This window comes from Balearica regulorum, chromosome 1, assembly GCF_011004875.1.
Source record: "Balearica regulorum gibbericeps isolate bBalReg1 chromosome 1, bBalReg1.pri, whole genome shotgun sequence".
In the NCBI taxonomy this organism is placed as follows: Eukaryota; Metazoa; Chordata; class Aves; order Gruiformes; family Gruidae; genus Balearica; species Balearica regulorum.
In genome coordinates, this window is record NC_046184.1 from 197,936,230 (window position 1) to 197,958,944 (window position 22,715).

Genomic DNA, 22,715 nt, shown 5'->3' on the forward strand with positions numbered 1-22,715 from the left:
CTTTTAAATTCGTTTTTCATTCCTTTATTTTTTTCCTCCTTTAGTCATAGGTCAAGGCTCCATCTCTCACTCCCATCTTCTTGTCACCTGCTTGTCAGTTTTTCCCTTCCTTATTCTTAGTCACTCCCTCCCAATTTTAGCCAAGCTGTGCTTTCCAGCCAATATCTTATTTCATTCTTTTTACTTTTTCTCATCATTATCACAGAATTGATAATGTGAAAAATGAGCGAGGAATTACTTCAGCAAGTACATCTGAGGACTTGCAGACTTCAGCTGCAAGGTATTTCACAGGTATTTAGCTAATTTGTAAAGGATTCACCCCTCCCCCTGCCATAAAAAGTGAGAGAAACCTTAGCCAAAAAGTTGCATCCTGTGTTGGGTTTGGGTGGCAAGGTTTTGGTAGCGGGGGGGTGGGGTGGGGTGGGGTGTTATGGGCGTGGCTTCTGTGAGAAGCTGCTAGAAGCTTCCCCTGTGTCTGACAGAGCCAATGCCAGCTGGCTCCAAGATGGACCCACCGCTGGCCAAGGCCAAGCCAATCAGTGCCTCTGTGATAACATATTTAGGAAAGAGAAAAACAGCTAGAGAGAGCTTTTGCAGCCAGAGAGAGGAGTGAGAAGATGTAAGAAACTCTGCAGACACCAAGGTCAGTGCAGAAGGAGGGGGAGGAGGTGCTCCAGGTGCTGGAGCAGAGATCCCCCTGCAGCCTGTGGTGAAGACCATGGTGAAGCAGGCTGTCCCCCTGCAGCCCATGGAGGGAGGATGAGGGGGTGTAGAGATTCCACCTGTAGGCCATGGAGGACCCCACACTGGAGCAGGTGGAGACACCTGAAGGAGGCTGTGACCCTGTGGGAAGCCTGTGCTGGAGCAAGCTCCTGGCAGGACCTGTGGCACCGTGGAGAGAGGAGTCCACGCCAGAGGAGGTTTGCTGGCAGGACTTGTGACCCTGTGGGGGACCCCACGCTGGAACAGTTTGCTCCTGAAGGTCTGCACCCCGTGGGAGGGACCCATGCTGGAGCAGTTAGTGAAGGACTGTAGCCTGTGAGAGAGACTCACGCTGGAGAAGGTTGTGAAGGACTGTCTCCCATGAGAGGGACCCCACACTGAAGCAGGGGAATGATGAGAGGAGTCCTCCCCCTGAGGAAAAAGAAGCAGCAGAAACAACGTGTGATGAACTGACTGTAACCCCCATTCCCTGTGCCGCTGGGGGGAGCGGAGGTTGAAGCCGGGAGTGAAGTTGAGCCTGGGAAGATGGGAGGGGTGGGGGGAGGTGTTTTTAAGATTTGGTTTTATTTCTCCTTCCTCTACTCTGTTTTGCTTAGTAATAAATTAGATGAATTCCCTCTCTAAGTTCAGTCTGGTTTGCTCATGACAATAATTAGTGAGTGATCTCTCCCTGTCCTTATCTCGACCCATAAGCTTTTTGTTGTACTTTTTCTCCCCTGTCCAGTGAAGGATGGACAGTGACAGAGCGGCTCTGGTGGGCACCTGGTCCCCAGCCAGGGTCAACCCACCACACATCCTTACAGCTTGGTCACACACAAAAATATTTCAAGTCAATTGCCTCAAACTACAAGGAGTAGGTGGGAGGGCTAAATAATAAACAATGAATCTAAAAAGTATTTCCACTCCAAATAATTTTCAGGTTGTTCTCTATGTACACAGAGAATAAGAGAGGTGTGACAGGCCACTGATGATACATTAATAACCTGTTCATCTAATGAATTATGCCTACCACTGAAAAAAGTTGTAACTGTGAGAGACTGTCATCACTTTCAAATATGGTATGTTCTCACCAAGGAGATTATATGTATTTTATATATATAACATTAAATATATATATATAATCCTAAATAACAGGTCTAACCAGCCTTCAATGAAAAACTGTAGCTATTTTCTTTTAACGGGTTTGAAGAGAGACAAAGAGAGAAACAAGCGTTGCTTAAATTCCACAAGCTAAGAAATATTCATGTCAGTAGTTCACGCCACTGGAGAGTACAACTGCGATTCCTCCTCAGCAAGGATTTATTTCCGAAAGAGGCTTTTAGAATAGCTATTTATGGAATCTGTTATTCAGTGTCAAATATTTTACTGCTTTGAAATACATAATGTACTGAATTTTCTCAGTGGAAGTAGATACAATTTCTAAATTCTAGAGCATTGCAAAGCTTTTAAAAAGTACCTAGTATATACTGATACATCTCATGAGGCAAAACTAAAATAACACCTATGATGAGCCCCCTGGGGCTTTCATAATCACACGTCCTAGGCAGCACTCAGTGACTTAGAAATATGATTTTCTAGTGAAGACTACGGACAGTTTTTTCTAACTTGTAACACAAAACAGAGATCACTTCAACACCATAAAGCCACATAGGTTTTAAGACAAACACTTTTGAAAAATAGGACATGAAATATCAGGATATTCTATAAGAAATCCCACTAACAAATGGCTCTCACTGAATTAACTAAATTTAAGATCTCATTATTGCTCTGATCTCATGTCCTTTTTCTCATCAGGTGAAAGTAGATTATATTAGCCAACAGGTTTAAACACAGTTTGCATATTTTCCCTGGAATATAAGGAAATAAATAAACAGTATATTATAGAGTAAGTATAAAAATGACATTGACAAATCTGAAATTTAAGAAGGCAGAGGAAGAAATTGCAATTAATTTTTGTTCTGAAGCAGACTGGGGAAAATTAACAAACTCCTGGATGGCAATCTCTACCCTGCCTTTGGCTTTGCTAGGAATAAATTTTTAGTAGAGACAAAAAAAAATAAAATTGATGTTGAAAAAGATTATGCAATTTACTCAGCACACTCTTTCTAATGGATCCAGATTTTTCAGCAATGATTATTCTAAAAATGCTATATAGACAAAGGAAGGTCTTTGACATCAAGAATAATATGCCATGTGACAAAACTTAGCACTTTAACTTGTCTCTAAGTTCTTATTTTTCAGTAATCCAGTCATATCACTCAGGATTACTTTGTATAAGTATGTCCTCAAGTATGTCCTATTTTCTTCATCAGATATTTCATTTAAGCATTGACACAAAGCTCACATCCTCACATACTTGAATAAGAGCCTCATTATCCATTCTCATTGACCACTTGGGAAGTGCAAAAACATGGAAATTTAGATGGGTTACCTGCATAACTGATTATCTATGATGACTAACAGATAACCTCTAAAAAATGCATGAGAACAACAACAACAACAAAAGTGGATTTCATATAGTGATCCTCACTTCTATTACCATTGTGACTGTAAGCAATTATTACTTTTTTAGTACCACGATATTTGAGCATCTCAAGATTGTAGAATCTTGAGTTATGCAGTACTGTGAGATGGGGAAATTCTATTATCCCCCTTTTATAATTGACAAATTTAAGTTACACGGAATATAAAAGAGAAGGATTTAGGATAAACAACCACCCTAATGCACTGAGACCCAATGCTAAGTTCTATAGAAAGGAAGAGTATAATAGTTACACGTAATGTTCTCTCAACAACCACTCTGCTTCTTACATTACTATTTATAAGATGTCAATTATTATTTATTGAGTATTGCGACTTCCTCAATAATGAACAACCTTGAGGCTTTCAGTTTCAAGGAGTTGATTCTATTCCTATTCAAGTCATTGAATAAAAATATTTCTATTGACTTGAGGAAAGGGTCCAAATATCAGTTAGACACAGACTGTGATGCAGTTATACAATAAGGTATTGATTAGGGAAAAAAAAAAAAAGTGCTTCATTAAACATAGCAGATGTATTGCAAGTCTGGATTCTTGTTATCCTGATGCTGGTGACTGTCACTGCTTGAGTTTCTGGCCCTGAGCTGTAATGCACTGCTGTGCATATAACCCCAAGACTCATGTTTTCCAATTGCTAAAAGCCCTCAGTGAGGCAGGGACTGAGCTTTATAGAAGAGGAGGATGAAATGGTACCTCTGTAGACACTAAACAGATTTTGCTATTGCTGCAAGGAGCTGACTGGCGTGGGAACTGCTGGCAGCTGCCAAACCCTTATGCACCAAAGATGCAATTTAGCATTAGCGTTTACAGAGGTGTGACCGGTTTTCATTTCAAAACTGCTAGGCATATTCTAATTGGAGTAACAGGATGTCTTCAACCGCAATAGAAGCATTTTTCATCATCTGAAAATGCTTTTCAGGAGGTCAGTGCTTGTAGAAAAAGACAAAAAAATTCAAGCTCGGAGTGGATTCAAGCCTCATAAAAGGCTTTTTGATTCAGAAATCATGGTCTAAAGAATATTTGACAGGTATTCAGTGAATTGCCTACATAGGGATACGCGAAACCACCTGAAATGAGTAGCCACCACTACTAGAATCCTAGGTAAGACTCATTGTACTATGCAGCATCTGGATGGGAGTACCATCTTGAATGGGTTATCATTCTCTTAGACTCTAGACACAAAAACTGTAAAATATTTTTCCTCTGAAATAAGGAGAAGTAGTTCCATTCTCCACAAACCAATAGAGAAGTGCAGCATGTCCACAAGCCATGGAAAGGCCCTTAAGTTTCTTACAGAGGACTGTAAGACTGAGTCCATCAGGACCAAAAAGTTCCAAAAGTCATACTGATGCCTCTGGTGCTATGGCCACCTTCTTCTGGCTATGAATATCTGTGTTAAGAAAAATGAAAAAATGAGTGGATAAGGCACGTTTGAGAGCATTGGTATGGCTAGCACTAAAGGCCTGTCTTGTTAAGATGCAGAAACTTACCCTCTTTCACCTGTTGTTATAGTGGGACCTGCTGCTGTGGCTCATGACCAAGAAAGTCACATGGGAAGAGGCGAACATTGCACATTGCTGTGGGGCTACTAGGAGTGGAAACAAACAAATTTCGCTCTAGGGCTCTTATACTCAGAGTGACTTGCTCTCAGGTAGCTGAGCCTCATCCTGTCTATGGCTTACGGAGTCAAGAGAACATCAGATGATATATTTGGGATTTATCTCCCAAGCCAATATAATAACGTAGAGGACTGCTGCTGTAGGCACATGGCCCTTAGAAATGAGGATGAGGCATAAGGAACAATTGTTCAGTTTACGATATTTCTAGTCACCTACATTCATTCAATAACTGTAACTTGCATTTTCCTATCACAATAGAAACTGATACACATGGGGGCTCACTATGTGGGGTCAACCACCCTTCATATTATACCATACCATCATGATATGTCTGTTTACAAGGGCATGTAGCAATAGGACAAGGGGTAATGGTTTTAAACTGAAAGAGGGTAGATCAGATGTTAGGAAGAAATTCTTTTACCATGAGGGTGGTGAGGCACTGGAACAGGTTGCCCAGAGAAGCTGTGGATGCCTCCTCCCTGGAAGTGTTAAAGGCCAGGTTGGATGGGGCTTTGGGCAACGTGGTCTAGTGGAGGGTGTCCCTGCCCACAGCAGGGGGGTTGGAACTTGGTGATCTTTTAAGGTCCCTTCCAACCCAATCCATTCTATGATTCTATGATCATATCATCACTGGTTTTGCACCTTCTCGGCATTAGACTCAATTGTAGTCCTCAGACTCCTCTGGACAATAGAAATTAAACTTCTGGTCTATGTATCAGCTAATAGCTGCACAGGAAGACGTGTATTTTCCTCTTTTTGGGAGAGATCAAATACTGGAAAGACAGGCATAGCCATATGTTAGCATGGCTACAATAATAAAATCTCTAAGTTGATTCAAACATTAGGTTTAACATGCACTCAATTCAAATCAAGTAGGTCCTGTCTCAGGAGTTAATAGCATGTTTGATTGGTAATATCTGCTCCCTGAATATTCAAATTTTCCAAATAATGAAAGTCCACACATGTTGTAGCTGATTGGAACTGAGCATGGTATTAAATTCAGAGTAGAGAAGATGCAGCATTTCCATTCAGGTAACACTTTTTCTTACTTATAGGATACTTACATCCTACTTCTAGGCCAGCCCAGGGAAAGACCTTGGCAAGTTCAGACCAAGACATCATTTGTTGTGCCCCAAAGCTAGTTCAGTTAATGGCTTTATAGATCCAGCTTTCACTGCAGTATTTTTGCAGCAATTACTATTTAGAGAACTTGCTTTGCAAACAAGAGCATACTGTTTCATTGAGATAATAGGGCTGTGGGTAGAGATTGTTAAAGAGCAATCAGCAAAACAGGATTGGTAATGAATCTGATGAAACTCTCTGTTTGACTTACAATATCTATTTTGGAGCTAAGTACGTGCTTGGTATAATAACATTACGGATGCCTCATCTCATTTTCTGTTGCAAGGACTCTATTTCCTGGGCTCAGACAGAGAAGGTTATCCGACTCCTCTTCTTGGGTGACAGTGGAGCCTTTTCTGTCAAAGACATTGGTCAAATCAGAGCCCTTAGCAACAGCAAGCACTCCTCGTATAGAAGTTAGTCTCACCTGGCTTAGGGCTGGATACAAACTAAAACACCCTTTGCAGACATGGCTAGAAAGTGTGTAGGTAATATTCCATGATTTAGAAGAGTAGAGGGCCAATTTGAACTCAGCAGTTTTGTAAGGAAATGGCTACAAAAGATGCAAATTCATCATACCATTGACATTTGCTTAGTTTTGATAAGATTTCTTTCATAAAACAGGATTAATATTTAAGATATATACTTTCAAGATATTTTCAGGTCCCCTTTGTCCTGATATATAGAATAACAGAACTTTCTTAAGTAAAGAAGGTATTAATTATAACAGGTATTACTCAAGAGGAAAAAATAGCTTCTCAAAACAGATTCAGTTCCAGCTTCATTTCCTTGTATGGCAAGGAGCAAATTCTGTCTCTGGTTCTGTACTGCACAGACATTTCAAAGCCGGATAATACTTGGCTAATAAAAATGCCATTACATCTGGCATTACATCTCCTGTGACCGATTCAATCAGCATTAGAAAACCAGACTGCTACTCCCACTGCTACATGTATTTATTCAGGAATTAAGTTTTTATAAATTGGCTAATTCATTTTATTATATTAACATTTGTAATTATACAACTTAGCTACAGAAATAGAATTAAGTCTTTTCCTTTGATTTGTAAGGGTTGTCAAAAGGATTTTCTTCAGAACAACAGTGCATGCTGTTTATTTCTTGAATTTCTCTGAGGAATCAGGGGTATTTGCATGGTATACATGATTACACAGACTAGGTATTTATTCAATATTGTAAATCCTATCATTTGTACTAGGGGACAATTCATCTTATGGTCTCAGTGCTCTGCGCCTTGTGTAAGCACACAGTGACACCCTGACAGAATTTGCTGTCTAAATAGTCAAGATGACAAAAATGTGAGATGAAAAAAGGACAAAGAGACGTTGCATCCCTCACACAGCACTGCTGAAGATGTCTCCAGCTCTGTGTGAAACGAATTAATTAAATATTTTACCTTATGTTTTGTCTTGCAGCTATCATGCAAGTTTATTTTAAAATGATATTATCATATTAAATGGCAACTACTGCAGTATATTGCAATTAAAACCAGATCATCTCTAATAACAAGCCAACCCCATTTTGAATAACTCAGCCTTCCAATCATCTTAGTATTACTGATTAAATAAACTTTAAGAACAGAGTTTTGGTTACCTTTGCTAAATGCCATAATGACCACTTTTTTATTCATGGTACCAAAACTTGTAGTGACCACAGAGATTTTACACATAACAATATAATCACCTATGATGCTTCTCCAATGATATTATTGATAAGTGTATTTTTGTAAGTCTTACCAAGCAAAATGGAAAACAAATCTTTTCACTTTTCCCCATCACAGCAAGCTCTACTCTAGCACTGACAATAATATCATCTTTAAAAGGGCATAAATATATGCTATGCATCAACAAAATGGTAGCTTAGCATGTATTTGTATAAACTAATTACACAATATACCTAAAAATAACAGCAATGACAAAGAAATGAAATATAAAGTTGGAAAGAGTGAGAATTTTTTGCAATTCCTGTTGGATTACATTTAGAATTTTTGAAAATTCCCAATCTATGCCCTACTCCATAGCTAGGACCCAATCATACATTGTCAAATTTTTTATTTAGTTAAAGATGAAACAAGAAAATAAAAAAACCCAAAACAAACCAACTATTTTGCACTCATGAATTAAATTTTTCAACATAAAAAGTAAGGAGAAAGTTTCAGGGCAATTTGTGTATTTCCCAGCACAAGCAATGAGGATTTTTTAATTCAATTACATTTTCATTCTAGATTATTTAATTATTATTACACTTCATTCAATTGCTTTTTCCCCACAACTTTATGTATACAGAAATGTATAATTGGAAAAGTTTGTAAGCAGCCAGTACACCTATATATTAGGCAATTTAAGTATGAAGAAACATGAATTCTCATAATTGTTTTGTCTGAATAGACATGAAGGCACAGACAAGCCTTTTAACTGGAAGACATTTTAAAAGTCAAAAAAGAAATAATTTAAAATATGTAAGACCATTGTAAGGTGTACATAGAAAATATATGTAGATGTCACGTGGACACTCACTAAAAGGAAGTAGGACAACTATTAGAGCAAAAAATGAGTAGACAAAACAAGTGATGGAGGTTTGGGGTCATTAAGTAAAGGTGTGAAGATCTGATACAGAACTGTGGAAGGCCTCTGAGGAACCGAGACTATAACGACTTTACATTTACTTCTGTGGACAGGGCAGGTAGGTTTCTTAAACTGAAGGACTAACAATGGGAAAATGTACGCTAGATAAAAAGGAATGGAAGAAATCATAGGAGTGGTCATGTGCTTCTAGAATTTACAGGCTCGGGGATTTGTAAAAACAGTAGTAAAGCTACTAGTAAGATCTTTATTACATATCTGGAAGTCTTCAAAGACATGCAAAAAAATCACAGAAACAATTGGATTTCTTGTTAGTTCACACCAAGGCAATTGTATGATTCTTCTGAAGAATGATACATCCAGTTCTGACTCTGCCTTCTACAGGCTGATCCTCTCTCCTTGAAAGACCTGTATGGAAACAGTTTCTGTGGGGGATAAGAGAGAGGAGGAACAAAAATGCAGAACTCCAAAGGTATAATTCAATACTAATAGTCCCTAAATTTTCTGGCAGCCAGATCTCTACATTTTAGGAGAATGGACTTTTAAGTTTGGATTAATCTTATCAAAGCTTGTGTCTATTTAATGGGAAACTGCTTGTTACACAGTATTTACTGTCCTTTCCTAGTCTTGTCATGCTCTCAGGCCCCAATCTGGATGGAGGCCCTTTTGTGCTATACATTGCAGAAATACACAGAAGGTATTTATTAGCTGCAAGTACTAACATGACAGATAATACCTGAACTGGAACATGACATACAAACAATTTAAACAAACGTATGTCTTATGAAGCCATTTCAGAACAGTGGTTACTTTTCTGTCTCACTGATTTCTACCGGAGCTTGGCAGGCTTAGGTCATTTTAGTGTCAGTCTCAAAATCGATGTCCTAAGAGTCCCACATGGAAAAATGGCAGTTCAGAAACTCTGCATAGTAAATGTTTCTGATCAGATGGCTGGATTTCATGCATGAATGCATAAGCAATTATTTGTATATGGAGCACAGAAATAGGAATTAAACCTAAGTTGTTCAATTTCTCCATCTCATGGTTATTTCAGTAGGCTGGGCTTGACTCTGGGTACTAAATTGCAGAGTAGGTGCACACCATGGTGTGTCTGCCATCACTCATGTCAGCACCCCTTTGGAAAAGTGGATTTTGCACAGGAGAGGGCCTGCAGGTATCACTCCTGTAAGCACCTGGACACCTGAAATCAGGGGTGGAGCTCACACACACGCAGGGCACAATCAGGATGTGGACTTGGAACCAGGCACTGGGAAGTCCCTGGGTCTCACATTTTGGAAATGCTATGCATTGGTGTCCTCAACCTCAACCATTCTGTGTCCACTTGTGTTATTCTAAGGAATGTTACAGTAAATTTTCACTGGGTATGTGAATCTCTGTAATAATATTGTTGAGTAAATGATGATCTAAAGACATATAATACGTCTTTTAACATCTTTTATGAAGTCAGCTGATAGCACTAGAAAAAATAGACTAAGTTCGATGGATAGAGACCTTTTTCAGGTCACGCTTGAGCTACTCAAATTGTAAATTTTGCCATTCCTACTTCCTACATTAGAACAGCTCTGCTTGCTCCTGGGAGCAAAAATACATGCCAAAACCCCAAGAAAATGTGCATTTGAACATTACAGATTGTGTCTGGACTCAGAAAAGAAGATGGTACATCAGACCATGAGATCAGAACATCTGGTTTTCTTTTGGCAGAGGATTTGCCAAGAGCAGAAACTTCATTTAAGTTTCCCCATACAGCTTAAAACTAGCAAAGCAGAATCAGGAGCTGCAGCCAAGCCCTTATGAGCTCAGCTGTCCACAGTTCCTAAACTTGCATGTACACTATAATCTCACTGTATGCAGATTTTTTAAAAACTCTTTATCAATATAAATTGTTCCAACAATTATTTTAAGTAAACTTAGATAGTTTTCATTTAAACAAGTGTTCTTACACAATCTTTTACATATACATTATTTAATTCATAACATAATTCAGATGAATCAAATGCTTTAAGAAAATACATTATATATATATATGTAAGTGTATATCACACTACTGAGAAGTCTTAATTTCTTTGATAACAGATTTTCTGCAATAAGTATCTCAATATATTTCTTTTCAGCTATGAATCTTTGCATAAAATATTTAAATATTCACTGTCTGATAGAGACAATGGGAATGACTATGGCCTGGTTGGAGGCAAATTATATTTAACTTAATGGAAAAACATACAGCTGTTCAACATTATTCAGAGTAGAAACTATGGAATACGTATGTCCTATGAGGACAGGCTCAGAGAGATGGGATTGTTCAGCCTGGAGAAAAGGCAGCTCCGGAGAGATCTAATTGCAGCCTTCCAGTACCTGAAGGGAGCCTACAGGAAAGATGGTGAGGGACTGTTTATCAGGGAATGTAGTGACAGGACAAGGGGTAATGGGTTTAAGCTGAAGGAGAGTCGATTTAGATTAGATGTTAGAAAGAAATTCTTCCCTGTGAGGGTGGTGAGGCACTGGAACAGGTTGCCCAGAGAGGTTGTGGATGCCCCCTCCCTGGAAGTATTTAAGATCAGGCTGGATGGGGCTTTGGGCAACATGCTCTAGTGGAGGGTGTCCCTGCCCATGGCAGGGGGGTTGGAACTAGATGATCTTTAAGGTCCCTTCCAACCCAAACCATTCTATGATTCTATGATTCCATGAATACTGGTGTTCCGACATGAAAATACTGTAAATATTTTATTTAAAAATGTAACATTCTCAAAATGGCAACTAATTCCATGGAGCATAAACTGTTAATGATAAAATGCATGGAAAGGCTGTACAAGTCCATTAGTGTACGTCTTTGCAGTGAAGGAGAACTCTTGCTGTGAATGAGTGTTCTTTACCATACATTTTTATTGCTGTCTAGTCTGGTTTTAAATGTTCCAAATGATTGGGCATGTCCAATTTAATAAGGCATGCTATTACACAGTCTAGTAAGTCTCACTGTCAGAAAGTGCAACTTGATTTTCAGCTAAAATTTTGCTTTCCTAATTCATAACATTCCTAGTTTCATATTTATCACATTTCCTGAAGTAATCCCCTCCATCTTCAATGCCTGAATTTTTCAAGTGCTTACATAGTTGTTTACATAAGTATTTGATTATAAAATACATATAATATTTATAGATCTAGACCAATATAATTATCAGCCAACTAATGTGTATACATAGCCATTGGTTGTAAGATTATATATAGGTAGCTTTTCAACATTTTCTTATACAATTAAATATAAATGAATTAGCATTGCCGTATAGAAAACTTTGGAAAATAATAAAAAAATATATTTTTTAATACTTTTTCTCTATTCATTATTAATTGCCCATGAGAATCCAGGAAGATTAGCAGAGTGGTATGTCTGTGATAAAAGTTTCTGGGAACAGGTATATGGGTAGAAGCACTCCCTAATTACAAGTAAGCCAAAAGAAGAAAATAACTGTGAATAGTATTTGGAAAATCCTGTATTTGTTTGGCCAACTGTAGCAATTGTCCTAGTTATTTCAGTGCCAGAAATACCTGTGCATAAAAGACAAACTGGAAGTAAAGACCATACTCTAGTCTAAATGTGCAGAGAGCTTCCCAGTTCTCCTTGCCTATGTCTGCAAGTCCAGCTGAAGTGCAGGCATGAGAACAGGCACCACATTTGTCCTGTTCTTAGGAAGAACCATGCTTAGAATATGCATTGATGGACTGGACATTGTGGGCTTGGCCCTCCATATACAAAGTTCATTCCTGTCATGATAAGATGATCCACAAGTTGTTCTAAGGCTTAGTATTAGGGCTTGCCTTTCCTCTTGTTAGTGACTCAAACCCAAGTAAGGTTTAACATGGATGGCAGAACATGGGATTGAGCGCAGATTCGAATCATTTTGACTGGCAGTGCATCTAAAACCTGTCTGCTTCTTACTCACACTGTGCTTAATATTTTATGTCAGAGAAAAACCTTCATGCCAAACTTCAGATTGGAGAAAGGCAACTAATTATCCTGGAAAACACTCCTCTTTCATTACTGTCTGTCCTTATCAACATGAAACAGGACAACTGTCTTGACCTTTCTTCTTCCAGGAGACTCTGATAGCTGTGGTATCCATGAAAACCCATGGAAGCATGGGTTTCTCCATCAGAAGCTAAAAAAGTTAGGAATAATCTTTGGCACATGACTGTTCCTGGCATTACGATAATGTAGCATAACCTGAATGACAGCATAACTGAATTAATGTGGGGTTTCTCAACAACATTTCCTGTTGCATCAGAAATGGTAATCATCTGATCAGATGATTCCAATGAGATTCACACATGAGTTTTAGAACGCTATCATGACAATCTATAGAATCATAGAATCATAGAATATCCTGAGTTGGAAGGGACCCATAAGGATGATCGAGTCCAACTCCTGGCTCCACACAGGACCAGCCGAATCAGAGCATATGACTGAGAGAGAAATTCAATAGTGACCTAGAGGTTTTGGTCCAAGTCTGCACTGATTATAATGTAGACACAATGGATCAGTATTGCAGGTGAAGTTCTGAGGATGAGAGTACTAATTCTCTGTGTGACAGCAGGATAGGACAGCTGAAGCCTGTTATATTCAGGAGAAAATGTGAAATCAGTCTCATGAACTTAGTTTTCCCTAAGGAATATAAAGATAATGGAAAAGTAAAAATGAAAAAAAAAAACAAACAAACCCACAACAAAGCCCTCAGAAATCACTAGTCTGCAGCAATGCAAGCAAAGGATTATAGTTGTGAAATCATATCAGTTATGTAACAAACTGAGAAGCCAAATATCTCTTGTTAATGTCTCCTACTGAGCAGCTAATCTCTATAAAGCTTTCAAATGCTTGGTGTTGTATAAAACATTTTTATACAGATTAGCCAAACACGGTCCAACTTTTTCCAAATTGTTTGCAGTCATGCAGCCTTCCACAGTCATGTCAATACGGAATTTGTATGTTGACAATTAGTATGGAAGATAATTCAGTAATTTAAGAATTAAATTCCAAAATACAGATTGTCAAAAGTCCTCTTCATTTGTCCAGCAGATCTAGGCATACTAATATTCTTGCAGTTAAATTATCTCATCACTATTGGACACAAACAAAATCAAAATTTCCTAAGTGACCATCTTACAAATAAAGCCTACGAGGATAAAGAGTGGCCATGCAAAGAGGTACTGATGTCCTTCTACCTAAGAACAAGTGTTTGCAGGACTCAACTGGGTTGTTGCGCTCCCAGATTAAAATTCCTCCTTTCCCTGGGAAAATCTGTTCTCCTATCTTCTGCCAGAGATCCATGCTCTAACTAACATATGATAGTAATTTGATGCTGGAAATCTTTTCTCTTTTTCATGTTTGTTCTATTTCATATAAATTCATTAAATATTAATTGGAGCAGAAGATATACAACAGAAGCTTCTGTCTCCAAGGTGAGTGCTACCAAAACCTTGCCACGCAAAACCAACACATCATCTGACAGCTAAAACATGTGTTATCTCCAGCCCAATAAAAAAATCAATTATTTGATATAAATTAAACCAGTTTCAATTAAAAAGACTGAGAGATGCCCAATTTATAGTCTATATGAAAAAAGAATTTGGAAAAGAACAATGAGAGTAAGGAATATTCTTGCACTGAATATATTAAGTATTTTTCTAGTTAAATATTTTAGGATCTGATAGTGTCTAGAAGGATGAATTTTCATTATTTCATATGATAGTGTCTAGTCTAGTCAAAGTGATGGTCTTGAAAATGTTACTAGCTGAGTCAGTGGACCATTTTAAAATTATGCAGTGATTTAATCAATTAAAGACAACAAGGTAAAAGGAAACTAATATATATTTTCTTGTGAAGCATTTCTCTTCTCTTTGTCAGAAGCATAAGAAAAATTAATAGTAAGATATTAATAATAATAATCATTTCAGAGGAAATCACTACTGGAATATTTTTTGTAGAAAAAAAGATATTCTCTCTTGGCAACATTGGATGGCCAGCCACAAGATAAAACTTCTTCAAGACAAAAATGATACTACAGTTTGTCAAAATCTTTTTTCTGTTGGGAGGCTCAAAACTGGAGGCGGTATCATATGTGCGCTCTAATGAGTGCTTTGTGAAGGGAGATAATCACTTCCCTCAGTCTCTGGCTCTGCCCCGTTTCATGCAGCCCAGGATGCTGTTGGCCTTCGTTGCTGCCAGGGTCACTGCTGGCTCATGCTCAGATGGCCGCCCACCAACCCCCAGGGCCTTCTCCACAGAGCTGACCACAGCCAGGCAGTCCCAGCCTGTGCTGGTGCCAGGGGCTCTTCTGCATTTGTCCTTCTTGAATTTCATAAAGTTGGACCATTCTTCCAGTCTGACTAGGCTCCTCTGAATGTTAGCCTGAGCTTTGAAAGTGTTGAACGGTACCTCCAAATTGGTATCATCTGCAAAGTCAGCAAGTATTCTGCCACCTCTTCTAAGTCATTGATAAATTGTTAAAAAGGACCAGTCCCAGGATAGGCCCCTGCAACAATTATTACTGGCCTCCATGTAGACCTCAACACATTAATAACTACCATTTGAGCCTGACCATCCAGACAGTTTTATTTTTACTTGTCTGGTTGTCCACCTTTCATGGCTGTAAAGTCTAACTAGGGTACAAGAATATTGTAGGAGAGTGTCAAAAGCCTTGCTAAAGTCAAGGTAAATGACATCTTGTGCCCTCCCATTGTCTATAAATCCAGACATTTTATCACAGAAGGTAATCACACTGGTCAGGCATCATTCACCCTTGGTAAATCCATGCTGACTGTTCCCCATTACCTTATTGTCCTTCATGGGCCCTGAAATGTCTTCCAAGAAGACTTGCTCCATCATTTTCCCAGGGACCCAAGTGAGGCTGAGCAGCCCATAATTCACCAGACTGTCCCTTTGGCCTCTTTTTTTGAAAACAAGTGCAACACTTGCGTTCCTTCAATCATTGAGGATCTCTTTAGTCTCCATAACCTTGCAAACACAGCAGAGGGTGACTGCAAGGGAATCAGACAGTTGTCTCTGCATGTATGGATGCAGCCCATCTTGTTGCCCTTTGTCCCTCTTAAGTCTTAACTAAAGCTGAGCTTTGGCTTTCCTGACACAGGAAATCTGACACATTTCCTGGCCCAGAGAATCTTTCTGAATTTCTTCTTTATAGCCTGTCCTTGCTTCCATCTCTTCTGTACTGCTTTTTGCACTGGAGCTCTGTCACAAGTAACCTGTCTAGTTAAGCCAGGCTACTTATCTTCCCAAGTATCAGGACAGATCATTCCTATGTTTGGAGGATACTGTCCTTAAACACCAGCTCTCCTGAGTAACTTTACCTTTCAGATCTTCCTCCCATGAGCAGCAGATCCAGCTGTGTGCCACCCTTAGTTGTCCCATCCAGAAGTTATCACTGACACCCTCTAGAAATCATCACTGCTTCGATCCTGCCACATCTGTCCTTTCAGCAGATGTCAGGGACACTAAAGTTCCCCTCTTTCAGACCTACTGGACCCTTCAGAATTGTTCACAGGACTACCGACATCCTTGCCCTGTTGCAGCCCTAAATCCCTTAAGATTCTTAGTTGCTAAACTCTTTGGACTAGCAGTCTCCTTTAGTTCTCAGAAAGCCTCAATATGTTAAAAACAAAACCTGGAATTTCCATTTCATGCAGAATATTGATATGATATGTCCAGGGGAAAAAAACCCCAACCTCCATTTTTTTCAAACTTTCTAATTTTCATGCAAAACTAACTGTAGTTTTTAAATTACTCTATTTCACCTTATTCACCAAGCTCAAGGCATAAATATTTGATCCTATCTTCTCTAAAACAGCCGAATATAACAAATCCACAGCCTGCTTCTCTCACCCCTCAAAAAAACCCTTGAGACCCTGTCCCCCCCCCCAAACTCTGGGAGAGAAAAAGAAAAACAAGAGAGACATATCTGATAGCTGTGAATCAATCTGCACAGCTCGCGGATGCTCATATGTTATATAATTGGGGCAGTATGAGAAAAGGAATATATTTTCTGTTCAGGTTGTTCCCTTTTAGTTCAGATTTTATAAAATGAAATTAAATTAAATTCTGTTCAATTTAGTCATGTTCATTTAATGCTGAAGGCCTAAACAATAAAGTTTGCTAAACAATCAAGTTTAGAAAAGTCTCCGTGTTTCATCATCCTTCCAAATTTCTACAAGGAGATTAAAATCTATTCATCTTGCAGCATGTCTATGCCTGGCTCATGTTCTCCTTTATCAGCTTAGCTTGTTTGCTAGTATTTATCACACTGTCTGTTTTTTTGGATTGAGACAGGAGATGTGTGCATGGATTAATTCTATGCCAGACCTTGTTGAAGGTCTGTTCATAGTTTCATTATTATTTTAATTTGGATCTATGAATAGACATAGCATGTGATTTTTGTATACTGCAAGTTATTATTTAATGAAAGATTTAAGGAAACACAAAAAGAAAACAATTTTTATCTAATAAAATAAACTTTGAGGTCTACATAACAATTTTGTCACCTTTGAGTGGGCTCATGAAAGGACTGTGCTACAGAAATATGTCATTCAATTACTAAAGCACCAACACCCCTATGCACTATACTGCAAAACTGTTTTCCTAATAAAACTACATGCTACAATCATGTTATGTTTAAAGTTTTCTTTGAGCATAAACTCTCTTCAGAATTGTACTATAAAAATACCTTTTAAAATGTTTATCAAGTTTTTTTTAAAATGTTTAGCAACCTTAGTAAGAATACAATTTGCTGCTTGTATTGTTTTACAGAGAAACAGTTAATACTTTATTAGCTATTAATATTCTAATATTGTTAAGAGGGATAACATTTCAATGTATTTTTTTAAAACTAGGGCCAAACACTTTTAAATTATTAGCTAAAAATACAGTATCTATTATTAATATTAAGCATAATAAGTAGTATAATCTCTACATAATACACCTAGAACACATAATTAATAAATATAAAAAGTATCATCACAGCTGACAGACTAATATTTGCCAAATAACTGATGACTGCACAGGATATTCACGATTACTTTTGAACACTTCCCAATAATGGGAATGTTTAACTGGATAAGTAATATATACATGAATCACCTGATTTCCTAAAAAGCATATACTTGTCAAGCTTAGAACTCAAGAACCACAAAAACTATTTCTGAGAATATATCGTTACCTCTCTTTTCCAAACAATAACCAAAAACGTGGAGGCATAAATGCTTAATTCCATCAGGAAAAGGCTTTGATGAGAGTGTTACCCTCATGACTGCTACCCTCATTCTTTACAAACAGTGTTTCCTTAGACACAGGAAAGGACCGTGATGCTTCAATTATGCTTCCAGACTTTGAACACGCAGTTAACCCCTATACTCTTTCTTAGGCTTTGCTTAGAGACCGGCAGTGCTTCTCTGGATGCTGTTCCTGTTATCTTCAAAGTTACTTCTTGTCTTGACAGATATACTCTATTAAAACACCACCCAGCAAAAGAAGTTCTCTGTTCTTAATGACCTCACACATACTTTTGCTGAGGATTGTGACATACGCATGCACTTTGCACAGATGTTCTTACAGCTGATATTTAGCTGAAAAACAGATATTTCCCTAGAATTATCTCAAATGCATGAAGGCATTACAGTTAAATCACTATTTAACCGGGTATGTCAGGAATACAGATTCTTTAACAGAGAATTAGGAAACCCCTTATAACCAGGGCATTCAGAGCCCACGCTGTGACAGGATGTCAGCCTGCACTACGTGAGCTGTTACTCCACTGCTCCTGCTGCCAAGGTCACTGTGCCTCAGCAGATCAAGGCATTTGGTGCCTTCCTCACAGATAACTAGTAGGAGATAGGAGTTTCCGATGCTATTTTTTTAGTCCTGACTGATATTGGAGAAGAAATAAGCAGTTTCATACAGTGAAACCAAACCAGCAGAAAATCATTTTTCAAACTCCTTAAAAAATATAAATCTGAGACACACAGAAAACAATTTTAACAGTTATTCATGTTCTCTGTGATTCATGGTGTGCAGTCACTAAGTGCACATCTTCCGTGTGAACTGCATAACAGAAAAATTACATGTGAACTAAGATGTTCTGCATTGTAATCTGTATGACAGTAACAGTGCTGAAAAGAATTTATGTGGAGGAAGAAACTTCATGGGAATTCAAGCAGTAGTAACTATATTAGTAAGTAGCACTTAAAATTAACCTACTTTCTTTTTAGTAAGAGAAAGCAGAGTATAGAAATGCTTCTCTGAAGATAAAATGCCCTTAATTTAGGGACAGAGGCATAATAACAATAGATAATGGGAACTTTAATATAACACCTTTTTCAGTAGCAGGGGCAGAGCTGTAGGAATTTACTAATATTGTAAATAATAGTAACAAGTCTATTCAAATAATCTGTGTATCACGACTGCATGTTAGGAACAACTTAGCTTAGCTTCAATATTCACTGATGCATTTTCTTGCATTCTGACTAAAACTACATCTTGTAGACTTCTGAAAGTTACCCTTTAATCTACTACATGCAAAATTACATTACAAATATTAAAATATGTATGACAGTTGAAAGTTATTAAATTTATTCCTGAATAATATAGCTGCTTACCCTCAAGCATGAAGTATTAATAATTACCTCTGAGCTATAATTAATTGGGCAAATAAAGTGTTAAATTTTAGATGCTGAAAAACAGGAGAAGGAAGCTAAGAAAAAACAGCAACTGTCAGCAATATTTTAACACTAAGGAATTCTGCATGAGGTAAAATCACAGCAAGCACATATATAAAATATAAACTAAACAGAGACTATGAGACAACAGTAAAATACATTCTCTTAGAATGGTCAGAATTCACTTCAATGTAAGGTATCAACCAACTCAGTATTTTAAAGATTATTACCAATACAGAAAATACAGATCAGTAACTATGTTCAAAGATAGATATTTCTTATATACTTTCAACCAAAGTACAAATTACAGTTGAGAAGGAAGAAAAAAGAACCACCTATTACATACAGAGAAGCTGATGTACATATGAAATCAGTGAAGTGGTGAGGCAGGGAAGAGAATATGAAAAGAATGGAAAATTAAAGAGGACACTTACTGGAGAAAACCACATCACTTTAAGAATCCAAATTGTCAAAGAAAAATTCACAACTAGGATGATAAGCAGGAGGAGAACGAACAGGTAGAGGCAACGCTTTCTCCAGCCATAAATTCCAATTTTGTAGACATATTCATTCTTCGGCCTCTCTAGGCTAGTGCCTGGTGTTGTTGTAGTGTATTGTTCACGTACCATCTGCTATGTAAAGAAAAAAAAAGGGACTGCTTAGATGTTTGAGTTAAATAAAAAATATTTATATAAAACCCCAAGGAAAATATGAAGATATAATTGTAATAGCAAGTTACTAGAAACTAGAAACTCTTATTAAGTTTTACCTGGAAAGCATTTTCATCATGTCCCATTCAAATTACACTTAAGTCTTCCCTTTTGGTACACACAATGTGATGTTTTAATATACGAATTGCATCAATTGCTATTTTCAGGAGGCACAATTTTATTTTATCCTATATAGAATGACAACACTTTGCTCCCATTTTTCATAGTATTCAAATTCTCCCATCACAAAATATTTCATAGGATCATATCATAATCTGCATCTCACAGAACAATATTATTTTGCTGTAAAGTAATTGCAAGTGGTAATGGTACCTTGTAAGCACAGGTTTAAAAACACTTCTATATATACTTTCCTCAATTCAGTAAGAAAAAACATTCTTTGCCTTGCAAAACTTAACTGTGTATCACAGGAATGCCCAAATATGTTAAGCTTCAGAATCTGTATATAAAGAAATTAAATGGTTCTTAATAATGTAAAGGAAATAATGATGCCTCAATTTATCAGATATTCATATTTAAAGATGTACTAGCAATAAAAAACATTACTTACTGGGTCTAAGCAACTTCTTAAAAACCTTTATATTATAGTTCTTAAAGAAGCATTCTTTGAATTTAAAGAAATCTCACTAGATCGCACTTCTCAACACACGAGGATATTCACTAACTTTCACCTTAACAGCACAGAGATCACCAACAATTCAAACCATTCATTAAAGCTTATAATTTCAGCCAAGCGAATAAAATCTCAGCAGCTGAACCTGCTTATCTAGAACAACAGTGGGCAGCATCTGTCTCATTTCCACTGATATAAACCAAAATAAGCCAGCACAACCATGGATGTCAAAAAGAAAATAGGTATTGCAAGTTCCAGCACTTCCCATAAGCCAGGTATATCTGCAGGCATCTGGCCAAAAACCGGTCAACTTTCCTACAATATAACGTTCCCAAATGAGAGTGCCTTCAGACAGGTTTCACACAAGGTCCCCTCTCAATTCTGGATTTACTCCTGGGAATGAGATCACTGGGCTCTGCACACACAACTTTCAAAATGTGATTAAATTACATCCTTGCCCAGCTGCTGAATTACTCTAAGTTGTTAAAAAAGCTTTTTTCCAAGTCTCTTGCAGGCCATCCTGTGTCTGTAACAAGCTTGTGGCTCTCAGTTCTCACCCTCAGCTTTAGAAAGATGTCATCTTTTGTTCCTTTAGCTCCCTATCAAACCACAAGGCAGAGAACGCAACAGAAGTTTACAACTGAACGGAAGTTCATGCATTATCTCTTTGCACATATGCAGTATTCCTCTTATTTCTGTACTTCCATTCAAAAATCTTTTAATTGTTTATTTATATTAAAAAATGAGACTTGACCATCAGCAGTTCATAATGAAACTGTGCTACAGCCATTATAGGACAATATTCTAATTAATTTGTTGCTATCAGTCTCAGTTGCTCATGACACTATGTATATAAATCTTTTCATCTGCTGAAAATACTGAAAATAGTATAATGATTTATTAGTGGAGAATCATAGATTCTGAAATAACTTGGCTTAACATCACTGCAAAACATTGTAGATTTACAAGACAGTACTTAATATTCACCACATGAACTACATTTGTTTAAAGCTATCAGATTATATTTTTCAGTTCCATGTATTCCTCAAGTACCTAGTACTGATTATAGGATACTGTTTATATATGAGTTGCTACTATTTTTTTCCTATTTTCCTGCTAACCATTGTAAAACAAACCATATCACTCACAGAAGTTGCCCTTTATCTTAAACTTACTTTACCATGCTCTGCCAAGTAAGACAAATTGGGACATTTATACCTACAATGGGCTTCATAAAATGCTTAGAAAAACCTTTACCTGTACTTCCACACAGATTTCTCCTGAACACTGTAACTTACTGCACAGGATGCAGTAACAGTTATCTGGTGACACCAACAGATATACTTTGAGAAATAACCCATGCAGTTCTTGCTCAGGTATAGTACAACTATCTAATAACCTCACTTAGGGTATCCTCTCCATTTCGTACTGTTTCCTTCATTACACAGACTTGTGAAGTGTCAGTATAACAAGACAGATGACAGCTACAGAAATTTCTGTAGTAAGAGAAGCCCCCTTCACCAGATAGATTGGGGTTTTTTTGAGACAAATAACATCCACTTTTAAGAACACTTAAGAGGTTATTTCAATAGGGCTGTGGGAAAACGGACCATTCTTCAGAAACTGCACAGGCTCATGAAGTCAGCTGAGACTTCGACAACATTTCTAGCTGTGGCATCTCAACTTTGCCTGTTCCTTGTGTGGCTCTCTGCTACATCTTCAAGGTAAATTTTGCAGTAGAAACTAAAGAGTAAAGAAATTCTCAGATCTTCATGTTTTTAGGTCAGCCTCATCACAGTGGTCTCTGAGGTTGGGATTCATCTCACAATGTTAGACACCAACAATTCAGCCTTCCATATCTGAGCCAGTCAACCTGGACTCCCTTTATGGTCAATGGAGATAAACCTACCCCTGCTGGGAATTAGTTATCTGACTTTAGATGTATATTTTAGACATCCAGTGAGCTGCACCTTAGATGTGTTTAACTTCTCTCCATAAAAAGAGAAATAAAGAGAGCTTGAGACAACTTTTTC

General features: G+C 37.6%; 1 protein-coding gene across 9 annotated transcripts in view; it reads right to left on the bottom strand.

The window, feature by feature from the left end:
• The window catches only part of SGCG (sarcoglycan gamma), a 151,424-nt gene that overhangs the window by 57,736 nt on the left and 70,973 nt on the right, over positions 1–22,715 (bottom strand). For 7 of the 9 annotated variants that reach the window (XM_075742182.1, XM_075742181.1, XM_075742178.1 and 4 more), the window contains one exon: positions 19,773–19,970. In XM_075742182.1, the coding sequence (XP_075598297.1) occupies positions 19,773–19,967 (195 nt within the window). In that variant the 5' untranslated portion in view covers positions 19,968–19,970. The remainder of the gene's footprint in view (positions 1–19,772; positions 19,971–22,715) is intronic. The other 2 variants (XM_075742180.1, XM_075742185.1) reach the window with 1 other exon arrangement.